Source organism: Nicotiana attenuata, unplaced genomic scaffold, assembly GCF_001879085.1.
Source record: "Nicotiana attenuata strain UT unplaced genomic scaffold, NIATTr2, whole genome shotgun sequence".
NCBI classification, from domain to species: Eukaryota; Viridiplantae; Streptophyta; class Magnoliopsida; order Solanales; family Solanaceae; genus Nicotiana; species Nicotiana attenuata.
In genome coordinates this window covers 86,744-97,674 of record NW_017672836.1, presented here as the reverse complement: position 1 = coordinate 97,674, position 10,931 = coordinate 86,744, and the positions used below count along the sequence as shown (strand labels likewise).

The 10,931-nt window shown below is 39.1% G+C and overlaps 1 protein-coding gene across 2 annotated transcripts; it reads left to right on the top strand.

Annotated features, from left to right (window-relative positions):
* Nucleotides 1-5,013: 5,013 nt before the first annotated feature.
* LOC109214648 (protein bem46) lies at nt 5,014-10,583 on the top strand. 2 transcript variants are annotated; one of them, XM_019378586.1, is made up of 8 exons: nt 5,014-5,442; nt 6,349-6,384; nt 6,524-6,602; nt 6,710-6,764; nt 6,848-6,964; nt 8,245-8,409; nt 9,190-9,448; nt 10,193-10,583. In XM_019378586.1, the coding sequence occupies exons 1-8, from the start codon at nt 5,205-5,207 to the stop codon at nt 10,210-10,212; spliced, it is 969 nt and encodes a 322-aa protein (XP_019234131.1). In that variant the 5' UTR covers nt 5,014-5,204; the 3' UTR covers nt 10,213-10,583. The 2 variants fall into 2 exon arrangements, with proteins under 2 accessions (XP_019234131.1, XP_019234130.1); XM_019378585.1 differs by having other exon boundaries at nt 5,015-5,442; nt 10,094-10,583.
* Nucleotides 10,584-10,931: the final 348 nt, after the last annotated feature.

The following is a 10,931-nucleotide window of genomic DNA, read 5'->3' as shown; positions in this document are numbered from 1 at the left end:
AACCGAAGCTTAATGGCTTACTGGTAACGGCTTAACGGACGGGGAACGGATTGAATTTTTTTTATTAACGGCTTATCGGTTTGGGGGCGGGATTATTCAATTTTCTTAACGGATAATCCGTTAACCCGTTAAGAATATAAATATATATATATATAATTTATTTTTATTTATATATATTAAATATAAAAAAACTAAAATTTATTTTTATTTATCACTAATAGTAAGTCCATCTCCAACATGATTTCTTTCTAATTGTTCCAGACACTCCATTGTATTGCTTGTAAAGTTGTTTGCAGCTCTGCTGACTTACTAGTACAGTCCTAAAGATCTTTAGCAAGTATCCTCACTATCTTGATCTGATTTTTGTATGTCACGAGCAGTAAGAAAAAAGGTCGGCAGTTAATTTGTGGGCTCCTAATTGGGACAGCTCATAAAGTACACTTGCGATGGTGTTTATTTGCTCTGTATGTAGATGCATTTTTCTGTGCAAAAGAGTAACTTAGTGTTCTTTTTGTTGTTTGATGATGTCTGCTGAATTTTATATTCTTGAGTAGAAGTTGCAGAAGAAGAGAGTGAAAGGAATTCTCGCACAGACTTCGTAAAGTGCTGAACCACTTACCTCTGCATGCTTCCGATTCATGCTCTATAATCAGTTCAACTATTTCATGTCCAACAGGGAAAACACAATTTAGTGAATATGTATGTTAGGCTAATAAACCGCCCAATAACCGCCCGATAAGAGCTTAACCGATACCAATCCGCCCGATATCTTATCGGTTGGCTAACGGATTAATACATTTAAAAGTCGATAACCGTTAAGCCAAACCGTTAAGAGTAAATAACCGCCCAATCCACCCGATAAGCAGCCCTACTTGGAACATTGGGACGTTGACGGGGAAGTTTATAGAGTTAGGTAAGATTCTTCAGAAGAGGAAAATCAACATAGCATGTGTTCAGGAAACTTGATGGAAGGGTACTAGGGCACGAGATGTAGAAGGGTTTAAGCTATGGTACTCAGGAAGCGCTGGGGGTAAGAATGGGGTAGGTATTTTAGTTGACAGGGACCTCAGGGAGCTCGTGGTCGAGGTTAGGAGGGTAAATGATAGGTTGATGAGTATCAAGCTGGTAGTTGGTGGGTTTACTGTAAACGTGATTAGTGCATACACTCCTCAGGTAGGTTTGTACCGGGAGGTCAAGAAGCAATTCTGGGAGGATTTGGATGAGATGGTGCGTAGTATTCTGCACACAGAGAAGTTGTTCATTGGCGGAGATTTCAATGGCCATATTGGGGCTAGTGCTAGGGGTTATGATGATGTGCATGGCGTGTTCCGTTTTGGGGATAGGAATGAGGGAGGGAATTCACTGTTGGATTTTGCTAGAGCTTTTGATTTGGTTATAGCTAACTCGAGTTTTCCAAAGAGGGAAGAGCACCTGGTCACTTTCCAGAATTCAATGGGCAAGACTCAGATTGATTATCTTCTCTGTAGGAAATGCGATAAAGGTCCGTGCACTGACTACAAGGTCATCCCAAGTGAGCACCTCACGACCTTACATAGGCTCATAGTTATGGACCTGGAGATCAAGAGGAGTAGGAGGAAGAGGGCGGGGTGCAAGCAACCTAAGATCAAGTGGGGTTACTTGACCAAGGACAAAGCTCAGGAGTTAGGGGAGAAGTTGTTGGCTATGAGGGCCTGGATGAGTAGGGGGACGCGTCTAATATGTGGTTCACGATTGCGAATTGCATTAGGGTAGCTGCTAGAGAGGTCTTAGGGGTAACGAAGGGCTCTCCTGGGGTCATAAAGGGACTGGTGGTGGAATGGAGAGGTTCAAGGTAAAGTGGAAGCTAAGAAACTTGCTTATTTGAAGCTAGTGGAGAGTACAAACGAGGAGGAAAAAAGGGCTTATCGGGAGTGTTACAGAAAGGCAAAGAAAGAGGCGAAGTTAGCAGTCACGACGGCTAAGAACGCGGCATTTGCTCGTTTGTACGAGGAGCTCGGGAGCAAAGGCGGGGACAAGAAGTTGTACCAGTTGGCCAAGGTGAGGGAGAAGAAAGCCCGCGACTTAGACCAAGTCAAGTGCATCAAGGACGAGGATGGAAAAGTATTGATGGACGAGGCAGTTATTAGGAAAAGATGGCAGACATACTTCCATAAACTGTTGAACGAGGATGGGGATAGACGCATTGTGTTGGGTGAGTTGGAGCACTCCGAGAGTCGGCGGGATTTTGGGTACTGTAGGCGGATTACGGTGGAGGAGGTGGAAGGGGCGATGCGTAAGATATGTAGGGGCAGAGCGACGGGGCCAGACGAAATTCCGGTGGAATTATGGAAGAGCGCGGGGCGAGCAGGTTTGGAGTGGCTCACTGGGCTGTTTAATGTTATTTTTAAGACGAAAAAGATGCCTGAAGAATGGAGGTGGAGTACGAGGTTCCGCTATACAAGCAAGGGTGATATTCAAAATTGCAATAATTATAGGGGTATCAAGCTGTTGAGTCACATTATGAAGGTTTGGGAGAGGGTGGTAGAGGCCAGGGTGAGGAGGTGTGTGTCTATTTTCGAGAATCAGTTTGGATTCATGCCAGGGCGTTCGACTACGGAAGTAATTCATCTGGTAAAGAGATTAGTGGAGCAGTACAGGGAGAGGAAGAAGGACTTGCATATGGTGTTATTGACCTTGAGAAAGCATATGATAAAGTCCCGAGGGAGGTCCTGTGGAGGTGTTTGGAGGCTAGCGGCGTTCCGGTAGCGTACATTAGGGTGATTAAGGATATGTATGATGATGCTAAGACTCGGGTGAGGACTGTGAGTGGTTACTCAGAGCATTTCCCTGTGGTGATGGGGTTGCACCAGGGATCGGCTCTTAGCCCATTTTATTTGCCTTGGCGATGGATGTACTGTCGCGACACATCCAAGGGGAGGTGCCTTGGTGCATGCTATTTGCCGATGATATAATGCTGATTAACGAGACGCGAAGTGGAGTTAACGCGATGTTAGAGGTTTGGAGACAGACCTTGGAGTCTAAAGGTTTCAAATTGAGTAGAACCAAGACAGAATACTTGGAGTGCAGATTCAGTGACGGGACCCATGAAGCAGACGTAAAGGTAAAACTTGATGCTCAAGTCATCCCCAAGAGAGCGAGTTTTAAGTATCTCGGGTCTATTATCCAGGGTAATTGGGAGATTGACGAAGATGTCGCACATCGCATCGGAGCAGGATGGATGAAGTGGAGGCTCGCTTCCAGTGTTTTATGTGATAAGAATGTGCTGCCAAGACTTAAGGGTAAGTTTTATAGGTGGTGGTTCGACCGCCTATGCTGTATGGGGCTGAGTATTGGCCAGTCAAGAACTCCCACGTGCAGAAGACGAAAGTAGCATAGATGAGGATGTTGAGATGGATGTGTGGGTGTACCAGGAGAGATAGGATTAAGAATGAAGTTATCCGGGACAGAGTGAGAGTAGCCCCCGTGGAGGACAAGATGCGGGAGTCGAGGCTGAGATGGTTCGGACATGTTAAGAGGAGAAGCATTGATGCTCCTGTTAGGAGGTGTGAGAGGTTGGCCATGGAGAGTTTGAGAAGAGGTCGAGGTAGGCCTAAGAAGTACTGGGGAGAGGTGATTAGACAGGACATGGCGCTGCTTCAGCTCACTGAGGACATGACCCTTGAGAGGAGAGTGTGGAGGTCGAGGATTAAGGTAGAAGGTTGGTGGGTAGTTTTTAGTTGTTCACCGATTGTCTTAGTAGCATGCATGTCCTTTCATATTCTTAGATTTTTACGTTATGTGGTTTTGTTCGTCTCAGGTATTGTATTCCCTGTTGCTATTATTTGGTATTACTTATCATTTATCTCTCCTTTTTTTCTTTTCGCTTCCTTCTTTCTTCCTTCCTTGCTTTCCCCTTCTTCTTATCCTTCCTGAGCCGAGGGTCTATTGGAAACAGCCTTTCTACTTGCATTAGGTAGGGATAAGGTCTGCGTATAGCCTACCCTGCCCAGACCCCATCTGTTGGGATTACTGGGTTTGTTGTTGTTGTTGTTGTAAAATAGAAATAAGAAGCTAGGAAAAAATAAACAAGAACTTTGCTGAAAGCTAAGTACTAATTAATACGAGTTGCGTGATGATATGATAGCTGAGATCATTATTTTATGCAAAAAAGGCACAAAAGTTGGAGCAACTCAAAGGAATAATAAGTATCCCATCTCTATCTATCCAGCACATCCAAGAACTCTTTCACAATTAATTCAGATTAATGATGTGCAATTCTTTGGAAAAAGAAGTGGTGTCCTTTGAAAAGAAATAGAAGAATTAATCTAAAGTCGTTCATCCAACTGCATAAATTAAAATGGACAACAAATGTATGGTATATACAAAATTCATGAATAATATATATACATACATATAAATCATATTTAATCTATAAAGTGTAACTTGTATTACTAAGTTAAGTGTCATAATTTGATTTTGTTTGGATATTCAGATGAGAGCTAAACTTTTATTGATAAAATTGTGTTGCAACTGAGTTTATTATTTTTTTTTATTATTCAATTATAATGTTATTGTTTTAAAGTTATGGTATCAACTGGATTTACTTATATTAGCAAAAAGAACGTATAACTTTGAAGAATAAAAGAATCAATAAAGCTGAATAAGAAAATATAAAACAAAAAACAAATAAATAATAAGAATAATTAATTAAAAATGAATGAAAAGTGGCATGTGTCATCTCTTTTTTTTTTTTGGTGTAATTTTTAGCTTCTATACACCACAAATAAAGTATTATCACTCTCCATATTCTATCGGAATTGTAAATAGGAAAAACCATAATTCAGGAGTAATAAACTAATAATAACACCCCATAAGTTTAACTATAGAAGATAATTTTGATTTTAACAAAAATGTATTAACCCAAAGTAAAATAAAATCAAACACACTCGTACAAGGAACAGACGACGACGTCGTTTCTCTGTAGAAAACTATAGGTCGCATTTGTTTTATGAGATGTATAGTGTACGGTACATACGAGTAAACCGTCTCTGGTTCAAGTAGGAATTGTGAAGAATTTAACTCTTAACTCTCTCATTCTCGCCATTTTCCTCCTCCAATTCGCTCTCCGTTACTGTACTACTCTTTCGATTACGCGCACACACATCTGTATCTACAGTCAATTTTAGAGAAAACGAAAAGCTTGAGGAATCGGAGGCAAAAAGGAAATGGTGTCGTACGTGAGCTTGTTGCTGTACGGAGTGGGAGGTATAGTGGTGGCGGGGATGGCAATACTGGTTGCATTTCAGGAAAAACTTGTATACGTGCCGGTGTTGCCTGGACTCACAAAGTCATATCCAATTACTCCGGCTCGGCTTCGGCTCCTTTACGAAGATGTGTGGCTCAGATCTTCTGATGGAGTTCGCCTTCATGCTTGGTTCATTAAGCTTTTCCCTGACTGTAGAGGTATTCTCTCTCTTAAAATCGTTTTTCGGCTTTTGCGATGTATAGGTTTAGTGAGATTTGCATTCGATCTAATTTTACTGAAAATTCGACAAGTAGGGCATTATTTAGCTTGAATTTGTGATTTTGAAGTAAGTGCTGGTGGATTATACAAAAAAAATTGAAATTGCTTCTGAATTTGGTGATTATTTTTCTACCTAATTTCAGTTGTACAACTATTTTGTTTTAGGTTTTGACCTGAATTGTTGTGCGAGAATTTTGTTAGACTGATCTGGGAGTTACTTTGACCAAATAAGCATGGTTGATGTGATTGTTTGATTTGCTCGTCAATTTCTGTGGTGAGACTTCATATTGGAGGATTTTACTTAGTGATTGACTCTCCGGGTGATTTGATTGTGCAAATGAGCTAAAATTTTCATATAAAATAATTATTCCTGTGTCCAAAAGTTCAGCATTTGCTAAAATGTAGTGGTGGCGTACTGTTAAGAATACTGCTACTGATGCACAGCAACATCTACTAGCTCAAGTAAAAAATCCTCATTGTAAAATAGTGTGTATGATAGTGTTATTCTGTTGCCAAGCCAAGAAGTATGGATCTGATGACAGGATGTGCTAGTCAGCCATCTCCCAGTGGAATAAAGAACCTAAATACAACTATACGATATCAACATTCACCTTCGAACTCCATAATTCAGTAGCTCTTTTGTGCATTCAAACTAAATGTCTACAGTACATTTAGCAACCTAGCTGGAGCATGCCCCAATATGATGTTTCCATGTTGTTTCTACTGATATAGGAAATGATGCTGTTAGCATTTTGCATTTATGTTGGATGTGTTGTCCACTTGTGATTAGTTTTTGATTGCTGGTTCAGCGTACTTTAAGCTAAGATAGCGTTTTGATTCTGCAGGCCCAACTATCATCTTTTTCCAAGAAAATGCAGGAAGTATCCTTTTTGTTATAAGGTCTTATTGAGTGATTTACCGACCTTGTTTCCATATTCCTTTTCTTGATTTACCTCCTGCAGTTCATGTCGTATAAGTCAACCCTATCTCGTTTGGTTATCCTTTACTAGTTAATTGCAGATATCGCACACCGTCTTGAAATGGTTCGAATAATGTTACAACGTCTGCAATGCAATGTTTTTATGCTTTCATACCGAGGGTATAAATCACTTCCCTGTATTTATCAGTTTCCTGTCTGTGCTTTGCTTTGACAATGCTGGTGTCCTTATTTATTTTTTAATTTCTAATATTTTTCTTGTAACAAAGTTATGGAGCCAGTGATGGATACCCTTCTCAACACGGGATCATAAAGGATGCTCAGGTTTGTTAGTTTCCCCACTTCCATAGATTTTTACCTAACATCTATAGATGAAATTACGTAGTTATGCTTGTCTCTTTCAAAAGGCTGCACTGGATCATTTAGTTCAGAGGACTGATATTGACACATCAAGAATAGTAGTCTTTGGAAGGTCGCTTGGAGGAGCTGTTGGATCTGTTCTTACCAAAAACAATCCTGACAAGGTATTGTAGCAAAAGAAATCAGTCTACTTTATTAAGTTTCTTTCAAACTTATATTCTCTGTGAGTACTCTTGGCTCCACCTGATTGAAGTTATTAACTTTAGAGGCACTCTTCCAAGCTTTCAAGACATAACTAAACCAATCTGAGTTATCACCAGAATGGGAGGGGCAACTTACAACAAATGACTAAGTAAAATAGGAAAGCTACTTTTCTTTCTCCTTGGATGTAAAGAACAATCTTTCGCGTCCAAATTATTGACCGTAAGATAAGATATCACCCTATAATATAGGTATTTTGTATAGTGCATGTAGAATTTATAGGCTACTCTTCGAATATGTGGGATATCTCATTTTTGTGGTTTGAGTTTACTTTTTGTTTTATCACTTTATGGAGGATTTTGGGAAAGAGGATGTACTACTCCATTTTTTTCCTGAATAAAATAGAGGTTAATGTATGTAAACTTATGGTGTTGATCTCTTGGGTGTATACCCTCTATGATTTACTCGTGGCTGTAATGTTCTTTAAGTATATGATCCTCTTTTGTGCTTATTTGTTCATTATGTAGACTAGAAACTAATCACGCTCTACTCGTCTTCAATACTACGCCCAGTTGAAACCTGAGTTTGCATAATCTTAGTCCATTATCACATACTCTTGATCTTCATCCATCATTAGTTCATTACATCCAGTTCATGCATAGGAGGAAGGATTGGTATCTAAAAGAATGCAGTAGTAGTCTACTCTTCTACTGAATCTTTATTGGTATTAAAAATCACATTACCTCCACATGCCAAGTAATGTTATTTTGGGGTGTGGCACAAAATCTCCCTTTCCTTAATTTAGCTTCATGGTCTGATGTGAATAACACATCTAGATTTTGGTAATGCTATTGGTATTCTTCAGTTTATCCAGTTTCTTGGACAATCCCCGAATTGATATGCCTTGAGTATGGTTTTCTTGTTTGATATCCAAGTTCCTTGCTTATGGATTTCTTGTTTGATGTGTGAGGTAGAGTCTGATTAATTTTTGAGCTGGTTTTGCTGCCCATTTTGTATAGTTGATTAAGCATGTATCTTGGTCAAGCTGTGCATAAGAATAGAGTCCTCGTCGTTTTGTTTTGTGGAATCTCTATGCACCACTTTTTTGTTACTTTCTTCTGTGTCTCTCTTTCTGGGTTTTATTCCAGAGTTTTTCGATTCCAAGGTGTTTAAACTGCTGAAGGTGTTTATAACTTGTACATGTTTTTGATATTTATGTCCTAGTTGTCTTTTACTATTGTAGGTTGCTGGGCTCATATTGGAGAATACTTTCACCTCTATCCTGGATATGGCTGGAGTTCTCTTGCCATTCTTGAAGTGGGTCATTGGGGGAAGTGGTTCAAAGGGTCTCAAACTTCTTAACTTTGTTGTTCGATCTCCATGGAATACCATTGATGTCATTGGTGAGGTGGGCGTGCATCTTTAAAACTCTCTCTCTCTCTCTCTCTCTCTCTCTCTCTCTCTCTCTCTCTCTCTCTCTCTCTCTCTCTCTCTCTCTTCCATTATAATTGACTTGAGTTGGTTTTCCATAGAAGTAAAAACTTTGAATTTATTGTTCTATTGAGCTTACTAGAGGTAAAGAAAGTTGTGAAGATGTCACTCAAGTTTTCGAAGTGTATATAAGTTAAAATAATTGGAGGGATAAAATTATGTTTTAGCAAACAGTTCATCACTTTTAAGATGGACTAAAACAGAACTAAGTAAATTAAATTGGATAGATTTCATGGTTTATCTAATAGCGGACTTTTTTAATGTGATAACCTTGATAAGATATATCAGATGCTTTTTTATATGATTAATTTCTTTGAAAAAGAACTTTATCTTCTGACATTTGTTTGCTATGAAATGCACGTGAATCGCTTGTCAGTCATATTTTTATTTTTCATTGATGAGATGCAAATGACGTAGCTGTTCAGAGATCTAGTTACCATCCTTTTCAATGGCACGTGTTGATAACAATGCATTTTGGGGTTCTTGTTGACCATGAATCTGTGTATTATAGTAGCCTGAACCATCTTGGATTTTCTTTGAACTTGTGAAGTAACTTCTCGTCTGCTAGCCTTTTATATATCATTATTATTGAGTTGCTAGAAGCGGTTGAAATTATGTTTCTGCCTTTGTTGTCCTCGTTATGTTCACAAGTTCACTCAGACTTCAGGCTCATACTTGCTGATGCTTTTGAGTGCAGATCAGGCAACCAATCCTCTTCCTATCTGGATTACAAGATGAGATGGTTCCACCAGTCCACATGCAGATGTTATATGCAAAGGCAGCTGCACGCAACAGGCAATGCTTATTTGTGGAATTTCCTAACGGGATGCACATGGATACCTGGTTGGCAGGTGGTGATCACTATTGGAGGACAATTCAGCAATATTTGGAAGAAACTGTTGGGAAGAAGGATGATGAATCAAAGAAAGATAAGGAATTGCCCTCTAAGCAAAATGGTTAGTTGCAGATGCCGAATTTCAGCTGCTATTATTGTGCAATCTTCTCTGTATGGTTTTGGGCATCTCAATTTTTCTCTAGGCATTTTTTTGTGAGGACATGGATGATGAATCTTCTTCAGAGGGTAATGCTAAGTTAGAGTTGTATAGGAAGCAAGCCTCCTAAAGATACCTGGACCGCAAACCCCTTCAAAATTCTCTTGGATAAAGTTTGCTCTGTTAAAGAAAGGGCTCGAGTATGGTTCATTCCTCCCAACATCTGAAAGGGAAATAATGTCCTATCTTTAAGCCTAAGGAATATCTCTATACCACCTTGTAATGTCCAAAATCTACTGTCTCGAAGATCAAGATAAAGTAAATTTGGAAAGGACTTTGGGGGCAACTATATCTGACGGGTATCTATAAATTCATAGAAGAGTAACTCCTATTATTTCCTCCGATGAAGCTCCTGTTATGTCTCCTTTCTATACCTATAAGATTGTCGGAGAAGTACCTTTTAAAGTAGAAATGCCTGTTTCCTCGCTTAGTCATTTATCTTTACCTTGTGGATCGTCATTGTTTATCAGTGCGTTGAAAACTTACAGTCTTTGCGAACAATCTTATGTAGACTAATTGCGACCTTTTGGTTTGTGATATAATTTGCAGTATCTTCAGAATTTGTCGCAAGCTGAAATCTTGAGTTTCAGGCAGTTCAGATGTAACTTTGGATTCCAGGATTCAAATACATTTCTTTTGATGTTGCAGTGACCAATAGCGCTTTGTGATATCAAGGAACGAGAAGTGCATCCGTTCAAATTTATTCTTCTGAAAATATTTTTGCAATCCTATTTTCAGAAGGCAGAAAGATGTGAATGGTCTTCATTTATACTGCATCTCACTAACAATACTAGCATCTCCAGATATAAGTCCAGCTGACTCGTGTTGTATGACTAAAGATTCAAACGTTTCAGTTGTTTGCAAAACGTAAATGCCAACTCTACCACCCAGTTACAGAACGTCTGAATGGGTAACCTTATTTGGTGTGATGCTTTTTCTTCGTACGGAGTTGTTATTGGTGAACTTTCAGCCTATATCTTGTAGTATTCAATATGTTTGTATCCTTCCATTAGTTATTAATACCTTTCTTCTCGTCAAATTGCTGAGATGAAAATGCTTTAAGTGGGAAATTCTTTCGTACAACAGATTGATCAGCATATAGAAACAGAATGGAATTGAGAAACCTCGTCTCTTTATTAACCTCGTCGTGGGTGTATGAATGCGAATGAGGCTTGGATATACAAGAACAAACATTTTCCCTCGGGTATTATTGTATTAATGGCACAAAATACTTAATTAGTGCACATCTTGTAATATTAAAATTTTGAAGTATGACAAATATTCTATGCTTTGACCTATGTTGCTCAGAATTTTTGAAAATGTCGGTGTGTCGGATCCTCCAAAAATAATGCATTATTGGAGGATCCGATACGGGTGCTGCAGCTGT

What these genes read in the sequence shown, in the direction of transcription:
- LOC109214648 (XM_019378585.1), top strand. Translation starts at nt 5,205, where the DNA reads ATGGTGTCGTACGTGAGCTTGTTGCTGTACGGAGTGGGAGGTATAGTG. An exon ending in GCTTTTCCCTGACTGTAGAG is followed by an intron (nt 5,443 to 6,348) that starts GTATTCTCTCTC and finishes TTGATTCTGCAG; the next exon opens with GCCCAACTATCATCTTTTTC. An exon ending in GGATCATAAAGGATGCTCAG is followed by an intron (nt 6,765 to 6,847) that starts GTTTGTTAGTTT and finishes CTCTTTCAAAAG; the next exon opens with GCTGCACTGGATCATTTAGT.